This window comes from Colletes gigas, unplaced genomic scaffold (genome assembly GCF_013123115.1).
Source record: "Colletes gigas isolate AHSC1104 unplaced genomic scaffold, ASM1312311v1 Colletes_gigas_Sc00014, whole genome shotgun sequence".
Taxonomy (NCBI): domain Eukaryota; kingdom Metazoa; phylum Arthropoda; class Insecta; order Hymenoptera; family Colletidae; genus Colletes; species Colletes gigas.
The window spans coordinates 3,763,895-3,790,665 of NW_025106643.1; the positions used below are offsets into that span (position 1 = coordinate 3,763,895).

Below are 26,771 nucleotides of genomic sequence, written 5' to 3' on the forward strand. Positions count from 1 at the left end.
ACTTTTTAACGAAGCTTCCACCAACAAATTAGTATTCTTGATTTTTGTCTTATTTTGGCCTCTACTATCGCTCATTAAAATTTTTGCTAGAGGTGGCCGAAAACCCTGTATATACCGGAAATGAAGGAGGGGAGAGGTAACTACAATTATTAATAAACGCATTTATATGTTGTACAAAAAGTCACAAAATTCTAAGAAATTGTGTGATTATATACATAATTGTTTTTCTAATTGAAATTAAAAAGCAGTCAAAATGACTTCCTTGGGCAATCTAGTGTTAATAATTAAATTTGAGGCCTTTAAATGATATATTTTTGAAAATAGAATAGTAAATTATTTATTTCAAAAGCCAAATGTAATTAATATAAATAAAGCATTCAAATATCTTCAAAAGCGTTGATGATATCGAAAAATGTTTGAAAATGATGCATAATCTACTGTAACTTTTTCTTTCGTAAATAAGCATGTAGAGGGCATCTGTAGATTATTAATATGTTTTTTAAATGGAATCATTAAATGGAAACTAGCCATTTCTGGTGAAAAATATTTAGTTTCGAAGATATTTAAACATAAATATTGAAGCTTTCAAATTATTAATTTTTTAAACTAATCACTTTTTGGTGATAAATAAAACAGTATATTTCTGTTGGAAATGTGGAATTACATCGATTAATGCATTAAATGCATATACTGAATGTCATATAGTAGAAATATTTACATTTAAATATCTTCTAAACTAATGGTTTCTCGTCTCAAGTGACTAAATACTTTTCTACAAAAAATAACGAATAATGGATGAAAAAATCTATGATTCTATCAAAAAAAATATTACTGACCACCACATGTCTATAAACAATCTAATTGTCAAAACTAACAATCTATTATGTTTCCCTCGAAGCTACTTAATTTTCGTATGAAATATTTTTCAGTACCGTCGACAGTTTTGAAAAAAAAGAAATAGTGTTTTTGAAGCCGTCGCGGAAGAACGAGCCCTTAATAATGTATCGACCTGGGGCCGCGCCGTTCCCTTCGAAAAGGCGCCATCGTCGTTTCTTTTGCATTTCGATTCAATATTTAAACAGCTCGCCATCGAGGTTACACAGTTTTGCGAAAACGTAACGAAAATTCGACTTTCCACGCTCACCCCCCTGGTCGCCAGGGAGTTCCCCCCCTAGGGTTGAATGTTTAATGAGAATAGGCGCTCTTATGTTTTCAGGCGGTAAAAAAGCGTGGTTCGGGGGGGGGGAGGGGGCTAAAGTTGTGAAAAATGCCCGCGAGGAAACCCGGCGGTGAATATTGTCACGTGGACGCACTTACCCGCGCGAAGGTCTTCCATTTTTCCTCAAGTAATCGCTGAATAATACCACCGTCCAGCATGTCCAAGTGCTCCTCCTTCGTGCCGTTCAGAATGATAAATAGCGCGGAGTTCCAGTCTGAAATAGAAATTCGGAGAGGACCATTTGCGGTTAATGGAACATCACTTTAGGGTTCCCTCGTCGCGATAATTATGGGTTTTGCATTAGCGGCCCGGTATATATATTAGATGCACGAGTTCCAACCCCCATACGTGTGTGTGAAGAGGGGGAGGGGGTTGGTTTTTCTGTAACCGGGCCACGTGCGGTGCTAAACTTTCTTGCGTGTGAAGATAAAAGTTTATGCTACTTCCGCGCTCGAAGAATTCCACGGAATCGTTAATCTGCCTGGGCGAAACTTGCCCTCGCGCTTCCGGGAAGTCAGCTCTAATGCTAGTTCGATGCGGCGTTTAAATTTCGCCGGACACATAAATGCGAGTACTCTAAAGGCTTTTGGAAAGTGTTATTAATGGAAAACGGTATGAACTTCGGACCCCGGGGCTTCCGACCCATCGGTGACGACAATTTACACGAGTTGAAGAGACCCGAAACCGCCGCGCGTTTGTCCTCCGCGAAAATGCACTCGTGGCATCGTTTGTTCGCAGTTGTTCTTCTGCATTCGGTGGCGTTGATTATTATTATGGTGAAAAATAAGTTTGGAAGATATTTCAACATGAATATTGAAACTTTTGAATTATTGATTTTTTAAACTAATCACTTTTTGTGATAAATGATACGGTATATTTCTGTTGGGAATGCGGAATTACATCGATTGATGCATTAAAAAATGCATTAAATGCATATGTTACAGTGAAACACCGAAATCTGGAGAATGTCGACTTTTACCGGTGAATGTCAACATTCACATAGTCGCTTAGTGTATGTCCGAAATATTTGCTAAACACCCTTATTTCTGACTTACACCGGTAAATGTTGACATTCACCATGCACTAATGGTGAGTGTTGAACTTGTTGGAGATTTATATTTTCTTCCCCGTAATTCAGTCGCTATAAAACGTCACAAGGGTGACGTAACTTTTTCGCCTCTCTTTCTGAAAGGATCTAACCCAGACCTAACCCAGACCTAACCCAGACCTAACCCAGACCTAACCCAGACCTAACCCAGACTTAATTCAGACCTAACCCAGACCTAACCCAGACTTAATTCAGACTTATTCCAGACCTAACCCAGACCAATTCATCGCTGATAATGGGGGTTAGGTCTGGGTTAGGTCTGGGTTAGGTCTGGAATAAGTCTGAATTAAGTCTGGGTTAGGTCTGGGTTAGGTCTGGGTTAGGTCTGGGTTAGGTCTGGAATAAGTCTGAATTAAGTCTGGGTTAGCTCTGGGTTAGGTCTGGGTTAGATTAGGTTCATTTTTGTTTTGTCGTTGTTGGAAACTCATCAAATGCAATTCCTAATGAAATACCTATTTTTCTGTGTTGCTTTACGAGCTTTAGAAAGGATCCACAGAAACAGTAACGAAAATTTGTGAACTATTAGAAAAATAGGCCTGACTACTTGTTTTCCCCAGTCGCGTTATAAACGATATTTGTTAAAAATAGTAAGAAACAAAATATCGTTACAAATTCGAATAATTTGCAATGTGTTGCGAATGCAAATGTCAGGTGACTGGAACAAGATGACTGACAATCCAAAGTTAAAACTCTCTTATTGGGAAAGCCGTATACTCGTATCCTGGGTTACGTCTGGGTTAGATTAGGCTCATTTTTGTTTTGTCGTTGTTGGAAACTCATCAAATGCAATTCCTAATGAAATACCTATTCTTCTGTGTTGCTTTACGAGCTTTAGAAAGGATCCACAGAAACAGTAACGAAAATTTGTGAACTATTAGAAAAAGAGGCCTGACTACTTGTTTTCCAAGTCACGTTATATACGATATTTGTTAAAAATAGTAAGAAACAAAATATCGTTACAAATTCGAATAATTTGCAATGTGTTGCGAATGCAAATGTCAGGTGACTTGAACAAGATGGTTGACAATCCAAAGTTGAAACTCTCTTATTGGGAAAGCCGTATACTCGTATCCTGGGTTACGTCTGGGTTAGATTAGGTTCATTTTTGTTTTGTCGTTGTTGGAAACTCATCAAATGCAATTCCTAATGAAATACCTATTCTTTTGTGATGCTTTACGGTAAAGAAAATTTGCGAACTATCAGAAAAGTAGCCTTGACTACTTGTTTTCCAAGTCGCATTATAAACGATATTTGTTAGAAACAGTTCGTAGGAACCAAAATATCGTTCCAAATTTGAATAATTTGCAACGTGTTGCGAATGCAAATGTCAGGTGCTGGAACAAGATGGCTGACAATCCAAAGTTGGAACTCTTTTATTGGAAAACCGTATACTTGTATCCAGGGTGTACAACGTTCGTTGGTGGATGAATAGAAGCAGCAATCGCGGGCATAGAAGGCGCAGGGTAGAAAATTTGGACGGCTGACAAATATCGTACAACGGCCAATGAACTTTTAACCGTGCCCGTCCGTATTGATTATCGAGGTTTCTTCGGCTCGACATCGCATTGAAATATTAAGGATTCATTTCGGGGTTTGGTAAAGTTTATGCATCCCCGTCGATTGATTTTTACAGCGGTCGGTGCAGACGCAGCCTCTGTCGCGTCAAATTCTCTTGGCCTCGCGGTCTCCCCCCCCCCACACCCGGTTCGATCGTACCCCTCAGACTCTTTAATCACTCGTCGACCTAAGCAAAGCTGCTTTCACGGTGGCTTAAAGCGTCACGAAAGTTCGCGGTTCCATTGGGATATTTTCAAGGAAACGTTTTAACGGTCCGTGCGTCTGTTGTCAATCTCCATTCTTCTCTTTCCAGGCTCGCGGACCGCATCGATGGGAACATCCCCCGCCAGAGCTTCTGCCCGGGGAAATTGAATTTCAGATGCGCGGGCAAAATTGCAACGAATATCCGCGCGTTCGAACCTCCATTCGATTCTCAGCTTTCTTGAACGATTCGAAACCCCGTCGAACCGGTTTTCATCGGAGGCAACGACGCCTATGGTATTCCCGATCATTTAGCCAGACGTCGATCGCCAATTATCGCGTTTAATGAATAGAATAATGTCTGCGAGCAATACGCGGTATAATTTGATAACCACTTTGATGTTCCACGGAAGCTTAAAAGCTACGAATCCAATCAATTCGACAATGGTGGCCCCGCTTATTCGATTTTATGATTATTTGCACCACGTACGATTCTCCGTGGACGTGAACAATGTGCACACCGTGTATGTACAGTAACGTTCACTTTGCAAAATTCTTTGTCGCTTTATATAATTATCGAGGTACACAGTTTCCCTTGTATTTGTACAGTATAATGGTGATTCATTATAAATGGAAAGAAATTTGTTTTTTTATGAATTCTTGTCATTTATTTTTATCAAATTGTTTTCATTTTATTTCATTTAAAAAAAATTTATTTGTATATAAACCCTTAAATACCTCAATGTACGGAAAAATGGAGTCATTCCAGTTTGAAAAATACAATTCATAAGAAACTAGTCTTTTTTCATTTATAGTGAATCATCATTAGTGTATGAATACGAGTAACTGTATATGTATATTACATCATACACGAAGTATAATATTTATTTAATTTACAATGTTTCTTAGTAAGTAAATCTTAAACAGAAAAAACATCTAATTTTTATATTACTTTAATACTTGGACACTTGAGTATACTTTGCATGAAATCGAAAAATTGAAATTGAATTGAAATTGAATTGAATTGAATTGAATTAAAATTGAATTGAATTGAATTGAAATTGAATTGAATTGAATTGAATTGAATTGAATTGAATTGAATTGAATTGAAATTGAATTGAAATTGAATTGAATTGAATTGAATTGAAATTGAACAGAAAAAACATCTAATTTTTATATTACTTTAATACTTGGACACTTGAGTATACTTTGCATGAAATCGAAAAATTGAAATTGAATTGAATTGAATTGAAATTGAATTGAATTGAATTGAAATTGAATTGAATTGAATTGAATTGAAATTGAACAGAAAAAACATCTAATTTTTATATTACTTTAATACTTGGACACTTGAGTATACTTTGCATGAAATCGAAAAATTGAAATTGAATTGAATTGAATTGAATTGAATTGAAATTGAATTGAATTGAATTGAATTGAATTAAAATTGAATTGAATTGAATTGAAATTGAATTGAATTGAATTGAATTGAATTGAAATTGAATTGAAATTGAATTGAATTGAATTGAATTGAAATTGAACAGAAAAAACATCTAATTTTTATATTACTTTAATACTTGGACACTTGAGTATACTTTGCATGAAATCGAAAAATTGAAATTGAATTGAATTGAATTGAAATTGAATTGAATTGAATTGAATTGAATTGAATTGAATTGAATTGAAATTGAATTGAAAATCGAAAATGCTTTGTTACAGCTAAAGTACTTTGCCTAACATTTACACTTAAAACTGTGGATCTTTCTCTAACTCGATTACGCCTCGCCTAAATAATCGATTCTTTATCAATCATATCACGTGCATTCATATACAAGTATAAAAAAAAATTATTGAATAATAAGAAAAAAACATTACTCTTAAAATTGAAATTATAATTAATTTTCTTGTGGCATAGAAAAAAATTATTGAATAATAAGAAAAAAAAATTGAAATTATAATTAATTTTCTTGTGGTATAGAAAAAAATGATTGAATAATAAGAAAAAAAATTAATTTTAAAATTGAAATTTATAACCACAATTAAATATATTAAAAGGTGTAAACCTGTAAATGTCAGTGAAGAATAATACCGTTGTTATAAAATCGAGCATTTCGTTAATATGCATAAGCGCGTTTAAGCTATAGACAGTGTACTTTGAACATAAAATTAATTCATTATTGGCACTCCTAGGGACAAAGAAACTAAGGAACAGAGGCCTGTAGGCTAATCCTTTTTGAGTTGAACAACATTTCTAACGGCTGAGTAGTAATTTATGAAAGTAGCTGTTTAAAAGAGATGTTTATATGGTCAGGCTATCGTAGTTCTTTGTATTACTTAACAGCCACTTTCAATGATTACAAAGAACCTTTTCATGCAACGATAGAGGAAAAATCTGAAGGAACGAGATCAGGTGCAAACACCGCGATTACTCATTGTCGGATAAATGAACTGACAATAAAGAAGGTAGAGCCGCAAATACCGGATAATGTGTAAACAAAAGAAGTACAGAACAAGCAAGATATATTCGTTTAAGTGTACCCTATGCGCACACAATAGATATTGACAGACCGATTCGCGAGAAATGTGTCATTGTACAGTGAATGGAATCGCACAAAGAACTCTCGGGCGTTCGAGTTAAATCACTCAATATCTTTCAAGAAATTAGCTTCCCAGTATACCATGTAATCTAGAAAAAGTATTACCAATAGTCTTTTTCCAATGAAACCAACGAAAATATCAATATTTTTTTTTAATAATTAAATGGTCCAGAAAGCTAATTTGAGGTGACTTGAAATTTCTTATTTAAATAACTATTACCAAACTAAATAACATTTTTACTTGAATCGTTTGTTTTTTATTGTGCATAATTACGGTAAAAATTTAAAGCTAAAAGTACATAAAAAGGAATCCATACAGCTTCGAATATTTAATATATGTATTTGTAGAATTGATTCCATTTTTCACGATAAAAAAAATTAAGAGACTTCAGTTGTTCTAAAAGAATTTGTTGCAAATGATAAAATTAGTTTTCCTGGAACATGTAATTTAAAATAAAAAATAAAGTTGATACCTTCGTTGGTTGCTAGTAAAAGAAGCTTAAAGGACATGATTCTACGTGAAAAATACACCGAAAACTATGTAAATTTTATCAAAATATTTTTAATAGTTTAAGTGCAATTTGAAAAATGTGGTTTCGTGAAAAGTGCGTCCATGTTTTAGAAGGAATTATTTGTTTATTTAATTTGGTTTCTCCTGCAGTTTCTGTTTTAGAATTGCAGCTTCCTTTCGAGTAATTTTGGCCCGTTTTGAAGACTCGTTACATTTTTCCATTATTAGACTTTTCAGAAATGTTCTGTACCAACAATTATTTTTACGATATTAAACATTTTCGTGGTTGAAGTAAATTCTCTGTGGAATACAGGAATACCCACTGCAGTTTCGATAGCTGTCGAGTTACAGTATGTGTGTTTAAGAACGAATGCCCGTAAAATGGGGATAAAACTCTCGTTGATTGTCTGCATGACCACTTAATTCATCCCCCGAGATCATTCTCCAGAAAATTATCAGATAACTGGCTCTTGCATATTAAATTACTTGTGCTTTGTGAAATAATCGTATATGACGAGCAAACCTGGGTGGTTCGAAAAATTCTCAAAATATATGGAGATTATTTTTCAGAGCTATTTGGAAAATAATTTTTGCAATTGAATGATTTATTTTGTCATTTCACAAAATAAATTATTTGTTATTTGGAATCGTTTTTGACGAAAATCACTAATTTTTTAAATATCAAACACATGTTATATGTTTATATTATTATTTTTTATTAACGTTGTTGCGCTTAATCTGATGCTAAGCCAATTTCTCAAATGATTATCCAATTATTTGACAAATATATAAATCATTTTTAATAACCCACATAAAAGGTGTGCAATTTTTAAACAACCATAATTCTTACAATAGTGAATACATTTCATTGAAATTTTTTTCTGAACTAGAGCTCATGGGTACCTGCAAAAAAGTATTACACAACATTTCCCTACAGCGTCAAACAAATATGTCAAAAATGAAAAACGAATTTTAAAAAAAAAATCGACAAAGAGTGAAAAAAAAATTTGCAAACGTTCTGAAAAAATTATTTTCCGTTGTGGAGGTCAATTACAATCATTTTTGGTGAATCCACATATCCTCGAATTCCTACGCGGTTTCGAGAAAAAAATTCATTACCGAAAATTTCATGTCTGACCATACCGTTGAGATGTTTCACTGAAATTTCAAGCAAATTTTTAAAACGTCATAACTTCTGAACGGATTGGCCGATTTTAATTTTTAAAAAAGCAAACTACGCGTATTTTGACGAAGAATATGTAGAAATTGTAAAAATATTCGAAAAGTTGATCCTTGACCCCGTAAAATGAGAAAAACCCCCTAAAAATCGTCCAATTTTCAAACGAACATAACTTTTACAATAGTGAATATATTTCAATGAAATTTTGGGAGGATGTGGAGTTCATGAATACCTACAAAAAAGTATTAGACAACATTTCCGTACAGAGTGAAACAAAATTATCAAAAATTTTTAAGTAAAATCGACAGGGGGTAGGTGCCTAAAGAAAAAAAAATGTCAAATCGTTCTGAAAAAATTCTTTTCGTTTGTGGGGGTCAATTAAAATTATTTTTGGTGAATACATATACCCCCGAAATTCTACACACTTTCGAGAAAAAAATTCAGTAAGTGGATAAATTTCTCGACGAAATTAAAAACTTTCAATTATTCTAAAAAAATTATTTTTAGTTTCAGGGGTCAACTACAATCATTTTTGGTGAACAGACATACCCTCGAAATCCTAACAATTTTTGAGAAAAAAATTCCTTTCCGAAAAGCCAGAAACGTCCCTCGAAAATTTCACGCGTATCTTTAAAACGTCATAATTTCTGAACGGATTGGAGGATTTTAATGTTTCAAAAGGCAAACGACGCGTATTTTAGTGAAGAATACGTAGAATTTCCAAAAATATTCGAAAAGTTGTTCCTTAACACCGCAAAATGAGAAAACCTCCATAAAAATGGCACAATATTCAAACGTCCATAACTTCTACAATAGTGAACATATCTCAATGAAATTTAGTATGGGAGTAGAGTTCATGGATACCTACAAAAAAGTACTAAACAACTTTTCCATACAACGCCAATCAAATTTATTAAAAATCAAAAACGAAGTTTTAAGGAAAATCGACAGAAGTACGTGCCTAAATTTTTGGGCGAAATTAAAAAGTTTGAAATCATAATGGAAAAATTATTTTCGTTTGCGGGGGTCAATTTCAATCATTTTGGGTGAATAGGTATACGCTCGAAATCCTACTCACTTTCGAGAAAAAAATTCGAGAATGTGCTGAAATTTTTGGCAAAATTAAAAAATTTCAAATCGTTTTAAAAAAAATATATTTGGTTCCGGAGGTCAATTATAGTAATTTTTGGTGAATTGACATACCCCCAAAATCCTATGCATTGTTGGGAAAAAAATTCGAGTAGGTGCTGAAAATAGCAAAATTAAAAAATTTCAAATCGTTTAAAAAAAAATATATTTGGTTCCGGAGGTCAATTATAGTAATTTTTGGTGAATAGACACACCTCCGAAATCCTAACCATTTTCGAGAAAAAAATTCCTTACCGAGAAGCCAGAAATGTCCAAAATTTCACGCATATCTTTAAAATGTCATAATTTCTGAACCAATTGGAGGATTTTAATGTTTCGGAATACAAACAACGAGTATTTTGACGAGGAATAATTGGAAATTTTACGAAATAATATTCCCATAAAATGAGAAAAATCTCATAACATAAAAGTGGTCCAATTTCTCGTTTTTATCACCCCATATGTAGGTATAGTCCAACTATCCGCCATTGTCCCAATCTCTAGTATGCGGGATTTCACAATGTACCGTGATGACTCATAGAGATAGTCTTTACCTTCGATTTACATATTTCTAAACACCTGAAATACTTTTCCCAAACGATTTTTTTCGCGATTGCTGGACCGGATCGCGGAATAGAAAAATGTTGGTTATTAAACGCAGTTAATATTTATTAAAAGCTCGATATAATATACGCCATAAATACAGAACAGCTCGTCGGAGATGCGACATGTAACAGAAACGGTTGAATAAAGGCGTGATTCCACTGAGGCAACATGTAGCATGCGGCAATGACGCATACGACGAAACATTATTTTATTAAGGCAACATTTAGGCAACATGTCGCATGCGATTACGACGCATGCAACATGAAATCGACGTTATGTAGACACTTGACATGTGTATTTGCTACACATTCATTTGTTTCCTTTCCGAAATAAAGAAACGCGGGATTATTTCATATTGTTTTGTCGAATCGACAAGATTGAACATGCCGAGTAATGTCGTCAGTTAATGACAAGTAGCATGCTACAGGTCGCATAGTGTTACCGAACGACATGTGGCATGTTACAAGTCGCATAGTGTTGCCTCAGTGGAATCATACCTTAAAACAGTTGTTACCAACAGTAACAAGAACAGATGAGGCTGAGGGGGCTGGGGGTTCAAATGACAAACCCACGATCTACCTCAACAAATATTAAACTGTTTATTTCGCGGATGTCGGGGGTGTAGCCACACGTAGGTTAATGTTGTTGCCCAAAACTCGTTTCGCAACGCGACGACGTCTTTACCAGACTGGGTGTCTAAAATAGACTGGGGTCTTTCTTTTCACGTCCCATGAATATACATATACAATTTCTTACCCTGATAGCAAAGGTAGAGAAAAAGAGACAGGACAGAAAGACGGAAAAACGAAACTGGAAAATACTCAGCGTAGGAAAAGTTTAGCGAAAGAGAGTCGTAAAAGTCAAGAGGCTCGCCGGGCCCGGATCGGGGTGGTCCGAGGCCCAGGCGAAACCTTGAAGGAAAACAGACGCCTCGCACGGCTCTGGTCGCCAAGTGTTTAACAGGACGACCAGGCTCGCACGAGACCCTGGGAAAATGGAAAAATAGAAAGCTTAAAACTATCCTTACATTCCATTCCCATTCATACTCTGGCAAGGGCGTAGTGGCTATACAATGGCCGCTACAACGCTAATGCCTATACGGGTACAAGTAGGCGGCGGAAGGACGCGTTCTTAAAATGTCCGTGCATCGTCGTGTGAACATGTTACCGTGAATGACCGAAATTGGAGAATGTCAACTTTCACCGGTGAATGTCATCAGATACCAAATACGTCGGTGAAAGATCGAATATTTCATTACATTGTTGTACATTCGGACCCTCTCCGGTGTGTGTCGACAATCACAGATATGCTCTGGTGGAGGTCCAAAACAGAAGAGTCAAAAAACAAGCGACTGGCTCTCTCCCGCCAAATCCTTTGTTCTGCTCGGAGTCAATCAGCTTTGTCAGTCTTATGCAAGCTTTGATAACGCGAGCAACGTTTTCTTAATTTTTTTTCCGATACCCCAATTTATACTAAATGGATACTGCAGTAAATCGTGATCTTTTTCTAACCCAGACCTAACCCAGACCTAACCCAGACCTAACCCAGACTTAATTCAGACTTATTCCAGACCTAACCTAGACCTAACCCAAACCTAACCCAGACCTAACTCAGATCTAATCCAGACCTAACCCAGACCTAACCCAGACCTAACCCAAACCTAACCCAGACCTAACTCAGATCTAATCCAGACCTAACCCAGACCTAACTCAAATCTAATCCAGACCTAACCCAGACCTAACCCAGACCTAACTCAGATCTAATCCAGACCTAACCCAGACTTAACCCAGACCTAACTCAGATCTAATCCAGACCTAACCCAGACCTAACCCAAATCTAGGGTCTGGGTCAGGTCTGGGTTAGGTCTGGATTAGATTTCGGTTAGGTCTGGGTTAGGTCTGGATTAGATTTCGGTTAGGTCTGGGTTAGGTCTGGATTAGATCTGGGTTAGGTCTGGGTTAGGTCTGGGTTATGTCTCGGTTAGGTCTAGGTTAGGTCTGGATTAGATCTGAGTTAGGTCTGGGTTAGGTCTGGATTAAATCTGAGTTAGGTCTGGGTTAGGTCTGGGTTAGGTCTGGGTTAGGTCTGGGTTAGGTCTGGGTTAGATCCTTTCAGAAAGAGAGGCGAAAAAGTTACGTCACCCTTGTGACGTTTTATAGCGACTGAATTACGGGGAAGAAAATATAAATCTCCAACATGTTCAACACTCACCATTAGTGCATGGTGAATGTCAACATTTACCGGTGTAAGTCAGAAATAAGGGTGTTTAGCAAATATTTCGGACATACACGAAGCGACTATGTGAATGTTGACATTCACCGGTGAAAGTCGACATTCTCCAGATTTCGGTGTTTCACTGTAACAAACACACCCAATTGCTCAGAAAAAATAACGGGTTGCGTTCGAGGGTCTGATCTTCAATTTTGCGCCGATAATCTACCGCGCTGGTCCGACGGGGAAGCCCGAAGTTCGCACATGCGACGAACTTACCGGTACACGGTCGTTACCGCAACTCGTAATTATATCTAACTCCGTACCAGACCCCGGTAGAAGTTTTCCCTGACGATCTCGTGCTCCGCTCCTGGCCATTCTGGATCGACGCGGCGCGCGGCCAGTCCGCAAAAACGGACGTCGTGCCAAAGTTGAATAACGATTTGCCTTTGCCCGGTTCGTTACCCGTTATCGCTGATAATCATCCCTAAGTGCAGTGCTCAGATAATTATTAACGTTTTAGCAGAGGCGACCATCCGTGTTCCCGTAATCGATTTAAGCTATCTTTCCGAGCTTAATTCCATCAGGGAACATCAAAAGTCGATCGGCCGTTGATCTAATAGAGCGGCAGATTATATCAGAAACCTCTATTCCCTATAAACGCACACACTCGATGAAGTTTCATCCGGAAAACCCCGGGTACAAAGGGGCGTCAGAAATTTTATTGACCAATCCCGTCGCTACGTTCCAGACTTCGTTTCACTCCCCTCTGGTCCTTTCGCAACCAATAATATCTAAACCGTAAAATATTGTTTTCCCAAGCAACTCGTGCCGGCCCTTTTATCTTTCTCGCCGCGAGATTCCTTCAGAAATTTCGTTTTCCCTTCGTCACGGCAGGGATAATGTTGCTTTGAAATGGAAAAAGTATCAGAATTTCGTTCGGTCGCGGGATCCGGAATATAAAACGCGGAGAAAGGGACGCGTGGAACGTCGAAACATTTTAAGAAAGGAATTACCCTTTTCCTCGAAACCGAATCGTCCACCTTGGCTCTCTTTTCCCGCTTTTACTCCGCTATAGTGTTTTCTCGGTCGTCGAGGAAATGGCGCCATGGATTCCTCAAAAGTGCACGGAATCTAACATAACACCTTTATAGCGCGTATTTCCGAGCAAAAATATAGCAAAACAAAAGATGATATTCGAAGCTGCTTCTGAGAATTCAAAATGGTCTTTTTCACATGAATTTAAAAATATTTAGAATTCAAATTACATTACTTTATTAATCCATTTAAAATTCAAATTTGATAATAACATAAAGTAAAGAAATTTATCAAATATTATACATTCCCTTTTGAAACTCTTCTTAAAATTTAGATTCGAACTTTGTGGCTTTTATCTAACAATGTATGAAATTCGTAAAATAATATTTATATACGTTTCTCACATAACCAAAGGAGTTAGTCTTTTCAGCAAGTGAAAGTAAAAAAATTCACAAAAAGATTGTTATTATAAAAAAAGTTCATTTTCAAATAATTACAAATTACAAATAGTCCACTTGCCAAAAATTTCATTTCCATCGACTCGAATCTGTATACATATAAGAGAAACATTTTACGTTTAAAAAATTACAAAATTTTAAAGTGTCTCCACGTTTGGTCCAAAACGTTTTCCCAAAGGTACTTTTTTAACCCTTTATTATACAATGACTTCTTCAATTCAAATTCTTGATATCAAGTTTCACAATCACAAGGCTACTCAGTCGTCATAAAGTCTTATAAAACAAATGTGCAAAGAAATTTAAACAGAATTAAGTAGTATACGTTTGAAAAATGATTTGGAATTAAATCGTGAGCCAAGGGGTTGATAAACGTGAAAATCAACTTAAAATACCGGAACAACCGCTAGTTGCTATCCCTGCGCCCGTGTGCCCAGTCGTTTCGATCGAGAACCTTCTTACTCGTCCAGATCGAGCTACGCAAATACCCGGTGTCGTAAAAATCTGTATCCCCAGCCTGTCTGAACGTACTGTCTTGTCTACTCGCCGGCGAACCGGTTGGCTAACCAACTGACGGACCCTCGGTGGCTGTCCTTGGCTTAGAGTAATTAAGCGTACCCGTTGGAAGGAGTAAGCCGAAAGTTCACCCCCTCTGATATACTGGAAGTTACCCCCCTTGGCTCCGCGCCGTCGGTTCGTTCGTCTCGTCTGAACCGTAGCTGAACCCATCGGATGACATTCACGCCGCGGCAAAGACGCCTATATAGAGGGCGGACGAAGAGAAGTGGGGTAGGATTGCACGTAGAGAGGTGGGTGAAGGGATAATGGATTCCGAAACTAAATGAAACGCGAGCACCCAACTCCGCGTCCGCGGCTAATCTCGAAACTTCGTTAAATGGCCGTAATTGCATCCTGCAACGACCCGTTTTCCCTTGTCTTCCTTCTTACTCCCAAACCCCGCCGACGACGGCTCCTCCTGCACAATCTTCCAGCCAACGTCGGCCCTATGAATCACTCGACGTCTAGAAAACTCGTCGATGGCACATGCATACATCCACGTTGCAAGGATTCTCGAGGTTGCCGCGAAACTTCGATACAATTTGGCAGGAGTCCGATTGCCACGCTCTTTAAATGCAGATCGCGGAGGGCTGCGGAGCGTCCCCGCGGGGAAACGAATTTCACGGAAATTAGACGGCCGGATTATTGAATTCGCGTTCAATAACCCGCAAGATATGATTTTGTTCACGGAAACGGTGAAATATTTCTCGTGTATTGCGTAGGTACCGCGGAAATGTCGAAGTGTACAGTCTCCCGCTTAAGTGGCCCTCTGTGAGACTGACCCCCTACCCGGATAAACGAATGATCGCGTTGGGCAGTGTTTATAGCTTGTCAGTCGGTACTTTTGTTGTTAAAGAAAATTGATACAGCGGTGCTCGGATAACTGCGAGTCATTTTTGCTCGGATAAGTGAACGATAGTCACCCGTGTATCCAGAGACGCGGTAGCGTCTCGACGCCAAGTACATGAAAGACACCCTGTATACAAGATATATGTATCGACTGTCGCTACCGCTATCCTTTACTCGTCGCCAGGCTATTCTGAAACTTATTTCAGTAATATCTCATCACCCCTGCAATATTTTTTAAATTTAAAGGCATTTTTCTTATGTAAACCGCATATAAGCTTTCGAATAAGACCAATTCCGAAAAAATCGGTCCACGCATGCTAGAGATATCGTAATATCGTCTCATTGAAATTGTCAGAAATGGTATAAGAGATAAGAGAAAATTTTTCTTCTCCAGTGTTTACAGGTTGGCTTGTCGGTATTTTTGTAGTTAAAGAAAATTGATACAGCGATCCTCGGATAACTGTGGGTCATTTTTGCTCGGATAAGTGAACGATAGTCACCCGTGTATCAGTGTTTATAGGTTGACCTGTCGGTATTTTTGTTGTTACGAAAAATTGACACAATAAGGCTCGGATAACTGCGAGTCATTTTCGCCCGGATAAGTGAACGATAGTTGCTCCTGCATCAGTGTTTATAGGTTGGCCTGTTTTTGTTGTTAAAGAAAATTAATACTGCGATGCTCGGATAACTGTGGGTCAGTTTTGCCCGGATAAGTGAACGATAGTCACCCGTGTATCAGTGTTTATAGGTTGACCTGTCGGTATTTTTGTTGTTAAAGAAAATTGATACAGCGATGCTCGGATAACTGCGAGTCATTTTCGCCCGGATAAGTGAACAGTCGTCATCCGTGTATCAGTGTTCATAGGTTTGCCTGTCGGTACTTTTGTTGTTTCGAAAAATTGATACAATAAGGCTCGGATAACTGCGAGTCATTTTCGCTCGGATAAGTGAACGGTAATCACACGTGTATCAGTGTTTATAGGTTGTCTGTCAATACTTTTGTTGTTACGAAAAATTGAGACAATAAGGCTCGGATAACTATGAGTCATGTTCACTCGGATAAGTGAACAGTAGTCATCCGTGTATCAGTGTTTATAGGTTGTCTGTCAATACTTTTGTTGTTACGAAAAATTGAGACAATAAGGCTCGGATAACTGCGAGTCATTTTCGCCCGGATAAGTGAACGATAGTCACCCGTGTATCAATGTTTATAAGTTTGCTTGTCTGTAATTTTGTTGTTGAAGAAAATTGATACAGCAATGCTCGGATAACTGTGGGTCATTTTCGCCCGGATAAGTGATAGGTTTGCTTGTCGGTTCTTTTGTTGTTAACAAAAATGAATAGAACGATGCTTGGATAACCCCTAAAAAAAGGCTCATTTTGAAACATCAAAGAAGCTGAATATCGAGTGGACTGCGTAGTGTTGTAACCTGATTTGAACTTCATACATTATTTTGAGTAATATTTACACTTTCTTATGAAACAAACCCAATTTCTATCACTTTTAAACATTTTTTTTAGAAATCTCAAAGTTCAAATACTCGTACACTTAATGCTGCTTGTATACGACTTCAGAAATGCTTATAAAATCATTAAATAACTGAAATATAGGTACTCATATATCTGCAAACATAATCCACCTTTTAATACCATATAACAAAAAAATTAATATAATTTAATTTCAATCTACCAGTGATCATAAACTTCTTTGAAAGATCTAATATTTTGGATTTCGAAATTTTAAAAATTTACCACTTAATTGGGGGAAAAAGTTATAAATATGAAAGTTGAAAGATTGAAGTTTGGCCACAAATTTCAACAAAATTAATATTAATTATTATAAGACATAGTAACATTTTCTACTTGTATTTATCATATCTTCTACACATAAAAATTATTATTACTGTTATTATATATCTTTTAATCGATGTTACATCCAAAATTGGTGCATCGTATCGCCAAAAGGTACCACAATAGATTGCAATTTCTTATATCGAGTACATCATTCGGTAGACAAACTGTTATTATGCTTTAATTGAGATCGCGAACGATTCTTGCATAACACGTGCCCATCAACCCAGTCAATTGTCATCCAGGAAAGAACAAATATGATAATTGAGCCGCCGGTGAGTCAGAACTCCAGCTAGCAGAACTCTTTATGGTCGTTTCTTCGATCGAGGAATGTCATTCGATTTTCTTTGTTCAATAAACGGTTACCTTTCTTCCAATGTATCACAGACGTAACACGTTCCGTAGCAGTAGAACAGTTTGCAACGGTTTGGCTCGGAGGATCGTAAAACAATACGACCTTCCCAACCAAATAACACCAAATGGCGAGCATGATTTTTTGCGAACGTTTTAAAGTCGTTCGGTCAGAGCCACGTTGGAGTTTCGTATTTCTGCGCAGGACTCGTCTGCCGTTGGTAACAATATTCCAGGAACAAAAATTATATTCCGATAATTCTGTGGAACTTCCCTTTTTGTATTTTCCTCGTCGTATACGATTGTTTCGACACGGTTACAAAGTGCACTTCCAACTAACCTTCGAGCTGCCTCAGCGTCGGCGACGGATCTTCATCGAGCAGTGCCTGCAAATCTTCGTCATCCGCTTTCCAAGACCACAACGTGGCTCGTCACTCAAGTCGAAGTCAGGCTTTAAATCGTTTGGAACCAAGTTCTGCACACATTTAGTATCGTTGCAAAGAAACAAAGACATTTAACAGTGTCTTTTATATAATCCCACAAATTGTGCCGTTTCTTATCGTATTACAGAAATTTCTCTTTGTGCTTTCATCAGCCTGAAACTTGGTCGTCTGAAAAATGGAGATTTCTTGTCCCAAACTTCATCAAAGGAACGTTCCACGGGTGCCAATAAAGGAAATACAGAATCCCTTTTGGTGTATGTGAGGTATTAAGTGTAGATACTCAACACTTCTTGAGATATGAATAATTAAAGTAAGAAATAAAGAAAGAAATTTCTCCCTATGTTTTGACCAGTCTGAAACTTGCATTCGAAGCATTTGGAGCGACATTTTCCATTTTAGAAAAAGATTAAAAGAATGAACATCGATGAAATTTAATTTTGACATTCTCAAAAACTCAATTTTGATGTGTCGTTTCATTAAATTTTACTGTATTTAATTTTTCTGTATAAAAAACTTGTATTTTTAAGAGAATGTCTCATTTTATTTCCAATATTGTAACTGAAAATATTATAATGTGGGGGTGAAAATTCATCCATAGTATTATTAGTGAGCAAAGTTAAGAATTGAGAAAGATCGTTTATGATACCGTTAAAAATCTATTTGATGTGCATAAAAGTATCAACATTTTCAAATTTCGAAACGGGATTTTCGACCTTTCCAATAAAGCAAGACCAACCAATAACGTTTGAGATCAAAGATCTAGAAGCTGCAAAGAAAGATTTACTTTTCTTCAGATATACTGTGATTTGGCAAACCATTGTCCATGTAGCAAGTTAACGACGAAATGCGTTTGCTCTCGAAACTATAACGCCTGAATAACGCGGGGCTATTTCACGACAAAAGTGGCAAATATCTCAAAAATGAAAAACGAATTTAAAAAAAAAATCGACAAAGAGTGAAAAAAAAAAATTTCCAAACGTTCTGAAAAAATTATTTTTAGTTTCAGGGGTCAATTACAATCATTTTTCTGTATTACACGCACCCTCGAATTCCTACGCACTTTCGAGGAAAAAATTCAAGTATATACTGAAATTTTTCGACGAAAAAAAAAATTTCCAAACGTTTTGAAAAAATTATTTTCGGTTGCGGGGGTCAATTACAATCATTTTTGGTGAATAGACATATCCTCGAATTCCTACGCAGTTTCGAGGAAAAAATTCATTACCGAAAATTTCAGGTCTGACCATACCGTTGAGATGTTTCACTGAAATTTCAAGCAAATTTTTAAAACGTCATAACTTCTGAACGGATCGGCCGATTTTAATTTTTAAAAAAGCAAACTACGCGTATTTTGACGAAGAATATGTAGAAATTGTAAAAATATTCGAAAAGTTGATCCTTGACCCCGTAAAATGAGAAAAATCCCCTAAAAATGGCACAATATTCAAACGTCCATAACTTCTACAATAGTGAACATATCTCAATGAAATATAGTATGGAAGTAGAGCTCATGGATACTTACAAAAAAGTACTAAACAACTTTTCCATACAACGCCAATTAAATTTATTAAAAATCAAAAACGAAGTTTTAAGAAAAATCGACAGAGTAGAAGTGCTTAATTTTTTGGGCGAAATTAAAAAGTTTGAAATCATAATGGAAAAATTATTTTCGTTTGCGGAGGTCAATTTCAATCATTTTGGGTGAATAGACATATCCCCGAAATCCTACTCACTTTCGAGGAAAAAATTCGAGAAGGTGCTGAAATTTTTGGCAAAATTAAAAAATCTCAAATCGTTTTCAAAAAAATATTTTCGGTTGCAGGAGTCAATTACGATCATTTTTGGTGAATAGACTTACCCCCGTAATCCTACGCACTGCTAGGAAAAAAATTCGAGAGCTGCTGAAATTTTTGGCAAAATTGAAAAATTTCAAATCGTTTTAAAAAAAATATTTTCGATTGCAGGGGTCAATTATAGTAATTTTTGGTGAATAGACATACCCCCGAAATCCTACTCACTTTCGAGGAAAAAATTCGAGTAGGTGGTGAAATTTTTCGGCGAAATTAAAAAATTTCAAATCACTCTAAAAAAATTAGTTTTAGTTTCAGGGGTCAATTACAATCATTTTTGGTGAATAGGCATACCCTCGAAATCCTAACCATTTTCGAGAAAAAAATTCCTTACCGAAAAGCCAGAAATGTCCAAAATTTCACGCATATCTTTAAAACGTCATAATTTCTGAACGGATTGGAGGATTTTAATGTTTCAAAAGGCAAACGACTTGTATTTTAGTGAAGAATACGTAGAAGTTCCAAAAATATTCGAAAAGTTGTTCCTTAACACCGCAAAATGAGAAAACCTCCATAAAAATGGCCCAATATTCAAACGTCCATAACTTCGACAATAATGAACATATCTCAATGTAATTTAGCATGGAAGTAGAGCTTATGAATACCTACGAAAAAGTAGAGGCTACAAAGAAACATTTACTTTTCTTCAGATATACTGTGATTTGGCAAAACATTGTCCATGCAGCAAGTTAACGACGAAATGCGTTTGCTCTCGAAACTCTAACGCCTGAATAACGCGGGACTATTTCACGACAAAAGTGGCTAATTAACGGTGCTTTGTACATCCAGCGACTTTATTACAGAACGCCGAGAGCGCACTCTGGTAGCGGCCATTTTGTACCGAAGTGTTTTCCACGCGCGAACGTTACACTCAGGTTTGAATAGGACGAAAGTTTCGCAATAAAACAACGCAATTCCTGAAAGAAACCGCGAGAAATCTCAAAGAGCATTATTTAACATTTAATAGTTAACGAACAAACGGTACTCGCATTTTTGTTCGAGCTGTAAAAGCTGTAAAAAAAATAGTCGAGAGGATAACACTTTCCAAGAACGCGGGGAATCGACGTCGTTCTAGATTTGAAGCAAAAAAAAGTAAAAAAAAAATGGAGGATTATATTGCATCGGCGAGATCGCTTCGCAGCTACTTAAAGACGATTCGGCCTTGAGTCTTGACAATTATACGAAGGCACAAAGTGAGTGGCCACTTCAGCGTGCTCCTGAACGACGAACCCCTGACGACGATTCTCAAAACCGTGTAATTCGATTAGCATTACGACGTACTTGTTCTGCCGTCGGGTAACAGCGTGTCGAGTGCATTGAGGGGGTACGCCGAGCAGGTGATATTACTGTAGCGCCAGAATTCACGTGCAGACAGTTCCAACATCTCCCGAAAGACCTCAGCGCGACCCAGCTGGCAAGCAAGCGTCAACGGGGTCAGGCCAGCAGCGTTCACGATCCCATTCCGAGCAGGAAGCTTCGGATGACGAAGGGCATAGCCGAACATGTCCTACGAACCCACGTTTTTACACAAATCTCAACTTAAAACATCGCTTCGGGGTTGACTAGGGTGGTCCTTAGCTACAGGGGTCAAAATTTAAGCTTATGAATCATTACTCTAAATTCCACCAAGGAATTAGATACTAGATACCCGTGTATTAACAAATATACGTATTTGAAGAAGATGCATTAACTATAAGTAAATTGGCGATCTCTGCAATGAGTTAAAATGACAGTATAAGTCAGAGTTTAGCAAAAATGTATAAAAAAATGTATGAGAATTCACTCGACCGCCATTCGAATAATAAAGGTTCAGTTATGAGTATGTATATCTGAGGTTCAGTAGTATTTCGTTCAGAAAAACGAGGTTCTACTGTGCGTCCGCGAGAAGTTGGCTAGTGAAAGGAACGTGGGTCTGATTGGTGGCTGGATCCCCACTCTATCTCACGGCTAGATGGCGCAACAAGCGCAGTACTCCCTTGTAGTTTGTTCTGTCCCACTAGCCAACTTCTCGCGGACGCACAGTACCCTGACGCGAGTCCTCTTTGAGAAAGAATTGCAAATACGTACCAATTTGTCGCAAACCACCACCATGTGTAGGATCATGTTCCCGAAAGAGTCCTGCTCGTCCGGATCGGCGCCCGAGTCGAGCAATAAGTTATAAACGCTCTCGTTGGCGCAGCACGCGGCCCAAGCGAGCGGATACTCCCCCAAATAGGCCAATCCTTCGTAGTCCGTGTTCCTGGCCGGGTTCATTCTCTGCTGGTCCCGCGGTAGGAAAAAACTGCCGATGGCACGCTGAGAAATGATCGCGCCCGCCTCGACTAGGTCTTGCACGAGTTCGTTATTGTTGTACGCGATCGCTAGGTGGAGAGCACTGGCACCAAGGTATTCCTCGCCCTCGACAACATCAATAGCCAATCGTGGAAAGCACTTGAGCAGGATACGCGCTACTCGTGTGTGCACCCTGGTATCGCATATAATCAGAACATGTAGGAGAGTCTCTCCGAGCGAACCTCTATATTGCATCTGCCAACATGCCTCGTGATCGTTCCATTGAGCCAAAGGGTCGAACCGTGACAAGGAAGCCTCTATAGGGAGCACAACCTGCTCAAGATCCCGGAATTTCCAACGCAGGTACTCGGCACGGTTGATCGCCTGGCCCTTGCCGTCGGCGTACATCAGGATGCCGAACTGTTCTCTGATCAACTTTTCGACTTCCGCCTGGCCACCCAGATTGTACGACTCTATCAGCTCGCCGCCCTTCTTGTAATTGGCCAGCCGGTACAGCAGACATTGGTCCTCGTCGCTCGCTTGGCTGATCACACGGTCAAGGATCGAGCCAGCGTTGACCTGGCTATCGCGACCTCGACAGGAGCAGGCGCCACCCATTCAGACATCCCCCTTTGGCCACTTTCCGCGTCCTCGAGCCGTCTTCCCTCTCTCGGTTTCCACGACTCTCGACTACTCTCCTCCCGCGTGCTGATACTGTCCACCGGTTATCAACCGGCGCCCGAGTGGGATTTTCCTCGAGTGTTTTCAGGTATCCTCGAGAGCGACGAGGGCCGTCCCATTTTTCCAACGATAGCCGAGTGGACGCAGGAGCACCTCCGCCGTCTGGCCAACCGTGGTCTCGACTCCGTTGATACAACCCTCGAGATTCCCCCGGGCGGACGAAAGGTGGCGGACAGGTGGAAAATCGTTCCCCACGACTATAGCAACCGCGCAGAGCAGCACGCCAGGCAATCTATAAACTGTGCCTGGCTCCGGCAGACACGGCGGGGTCACTGGGTGACGGCTTTGCCTTTCGACTGTCGAAATTGATTTCGCCGCTGCTATACCTTGAACCAGTTCTTAAGGGGGTATTCTACTCTAAACTGCGTCCTTTTTTCACTTTCTTCGGGAAATTATAATACCTTTTGCAGTAAAATTTACAAGGTTTGTTTATGGAGTCAGGGACAAAAGCAAGTGGACAGATGATGGGAAAGGGTAGCAATGAAATTTGACCAATATAGCATTGCAATTACATGTTTATGCTTTATTTAATATTCATACCTGTAGTATTAGGCCGTTCCATATGTTCTATCGATGCTACAAAATTTGTTTGATTTTTTATAGCAATCAAATTCAACTTTGAAAGTATTAATGGATAGGCTCTCCATAGAAAACATATTCTGTCGATTGTTAGCTCGCTGCTCCTACTATTAGGGTAGTTACTAAACAAAACATAATTTAAAGTTTAAGCATTATTTTTTATAGCAATCAAATTCAACTTTGAAATTATTAATGGATAGGCTCTTCATAGAAGACTTTTTCTGTCGATTGTTAACTCGCTGCTCCTACTATTAGGGTAGTTACAAGACAAAACATAATTCAAAGTTTAAGCATTATTTCTTTCGTGGTATAGAATAAAAAATTATAAAAAAAATTATGAACACTCTTTTTTGAAAATTTCTTCTGTATGATGGATGTTAAACGGAATTTTAAACAATTATAAAAGCTTAAAAATGACAATTTCATATCGATGTTGGCCACGTCTATATTTTTGCAGATTTTGGGTTTTCTTGTGGTTATTACAGATCGTTCGATTCGTCGTAACAAGACAAAACATAATTCAAAGTTTAAGCATTATTTCTTTCGTGGTATAGAATAGAAAATTATAAAAAAAATTATGAACACTCTTTTTTGAAAATTTCTTCTGAATGATGGATGTTAAACGGAATTTTAAGCAATTATAAAAGCTTAAAAATGTAAATTTCATATCCAAGTTGACCACGTCTATATTTTTGGAGATTTTGGGTTTTGTTGTCGTTTTCCTTTATCGTCTCTCCTATTTAAATAACACATTCAGCACAGAGACTCTTTTCTCGAGTCGCTGACAGTTTCGTGCAAAGTGAAATTTACTAGAACATAAGAAAAGGATCAACTTTCTTCAAATATCGTATAACAGAGCACTCGAGTTGCGTGGAAGCGAAAACAGGACACTTTCAATCGTGTCACATACGAGTTTGTGCGTTAAAGGGTTAAAACGATAGCTGTTAGAGTGTAATAAAACTGTTCTACCAAAATATAGGTGAAATTCAAAAAATTTTCCATCAATTTCTTTTGAAAACTTCGAAACATCTAAAAGTACTATAAATCACATCACCATTCATATAGAATACAATTTCACTGTGGAACAGGTATTTACACGTAATATTTCACATACACCAAAAGGGGCCAGTCATCATTCCGTTCATGACCTTTTCTCGGTACATTTATTTCATTAATATTTCGAAACTTCATTTTGATGAAAGCATGCACCAGTTTCATTAGACTCTAAAAAAGGTGTGTGGCAAAAAAAAAAATATGAAAAACCACCGTGGCAGTACATTGTTTCATTTTTTCCGCGAACCAATTACGCAGTTCGAGCTCGTATCTCGTGGACACGTCAGTATTTGGAGGTAGGCCGTATACGTCCAAGGGAAGAAATGTATGTGCATATAGGTGAGATAATTACTAGATTTCCAGTCGCGATGACTCAACGTTTGCGTCGCACAATCAAGTCGGTACCAGTCCCGGTAAAACATATTTAACCGTCATTGGCGGATTACAACCGACAATGAAAAGAACGACGAACGCGTCAACCAAGAAACATATGGTTACCATCTTGATAGCCAGTCGACGCTACTCACGTTATCGTTATTATCGTCAGTTCCAGGTACCTTCGACGTTTCGTACCTTCCAAGTTCTGCGACACGTACCGCGATAAAGAAACACTAGTTTAACGTTAGAATATTATTAAAGAACGTGTTTATCTCGTGGCCCCCGCCAGCTGCGCGGGTTTTACGTAAAGATAAAACCGTAATGTATGCGCATAAAATTAAAGCAATTACCGGGGGCCGTTTGAATTTCCAGACTTTCAACTTTTCGAACAATTCGACGCACCATCTGTCGAAAAAGTTGGCCCGCCGAAAAAATTCCGCGGGTACGAGATCCGCTCGTTATGCGTGGAAAACGAACCGCGTAACTTAATTTCGAATTACCGCCGGTACCTTGGGAAATTTCTGCACGCCGATGCCTAGGAGCAACCCTGCTATTTGTTTGTTTAATAATCACGAATGCAAACTTTTTCTGAAACAGCTTAGATCGGTTCCCCTTTGGCGCAGGTTATAAAGCAATTCGGTTCTTTCGTTTAATAATTTATTCTCTACTGGCGGATATTTTGAACCGTGTTAGGGGAAACTGACAAAAGCTACTTTACTATATAGGGTGTTCATCTTAACGGTCGTCGCGAGTTTTGAGGTATTTACGCCAATGTGGTAAAAAAATGTCCATTTTCTAGAAACGTATGTATTTACGTAAACATCCGCGGTCTAATTATAATAAATTAATATGTACTGTAAATAAAAGATCGCATTATTGTTTACATTCAGTTGGAAAGTGTCAGTTATTTTTTTAATTACTGTGAATTTCTGAGCTAAAGGTCATCCAAAGGTCGCTGAATTTTTCATCAACCATAACAACATAAAGTCAATAATGCATAGGGCTATTTAAACAAAATCAAGGTGCTCTCGGTTTTTTATTGAACAAAGAATTTTTTCAAAATTTTTATTAATACATTTTATTCCCATCGTAATATTGAATAACTTTTATTGGAAACATTTTTTTGTCAGTTTGACATAAATGCCTTAAGATGAACACCCTTTATATGTGTTTAGAAAATTTTTGTTAATTTTTGGCTCTGAATTTTTTAGAGGATTTCCTGATGTCTGTAATAATTTTCATTTGACTCTATATAAAGTTTGAAAATTGTTTGAGTTGTTTGACTTAATAAATCAATCATGAACGTCCATGAATCATGTCCATTTCCTAGAAACATTAAGTTGTGTGTTTATTGTTTACATTCAGTTATTTTTTTAATTACTGTGAATTTCAGAGCTAGAGGTCATCCAAAGGCCGCTGAATTCGTTTTTTTCATCAGCCATAACAACATAAAGTCAAAAATGCATAGTGCTATTTAAATACAATTTATTGAACAAAAAACTTATTTAAAATGTTTGTTATTACAATTTATTCCCATCATAATATTGAATAACTTTTATTCGATACATTTTTTTGTCAGATTGGCATGAATACCCCAATTATCGTGGCGACCATTAGGATGAACACCCTTTATATGTGTTTAGAAAATTTTTGTTAATTTTTGGCTCTGAATTATTTAGATTTCCTAATGTCTGTAATAATTTTCATTTGACTCTATATAACGTTTGAAAATTGTAAAAAAGACTTAATAAATCAATCATGAACGTGTTTAGAATGTTGACAGAAATTCGGTTTTTATTATTATATAATTTTGTATTATATTATTAAATATTATCGAATACTTTTATAACTATCAGGAGTTAAATGAAAAATTCCAAGAAACTTTAACCTTAAATTTCATAGTGCAACAATAAGTATTATTTAAACACTTCATGTTTTGAAGTATTATAAGAGCTCGAGTTAAGCAATGTTGTTGTCAAAAATATGCTACGAGCTCTAAATAAAATTCTCAGGCCTAATTTCTGCGCGGTTGCAGT

The 26,771-nt window shown here is 37.5% G+C and overlaps 1 protein-coding gene across 1 annotated transcript in view; it reads right to left on the bottom strand.

The window, feature by feature from the left end:
* LOC122399562 overlaps nucleotides 1-22,602 on the bottom strand; it is a 91,243-nt gene extending 68,641 nt beyond the window's left edge. The window contains exons 1-3 of the mRNA XM_043400327.1: nucleotides 21,781-22,602; nucleotides 20,995-21,220; nucleotides 1,318-1,433 (exon numbers count right to left, since the gene is read on the bottom strand). Of these exons, the coding sequence (XP_043256262.1) occupies nucleotides 1,318-1,433; nucleotides 20,995-21,220; nucleotides 21,781-22,602 (1,164 nt within the window). The remainder of the gene's footprint in view (nucleotides 1-1,317; nucleotides 1,434-20,994; nucleotides 21,221-21,780) is intronic.
* Between the last annotated feature and the right edge of the window lie 4,169 nt (nucleotides 22,603-26,771).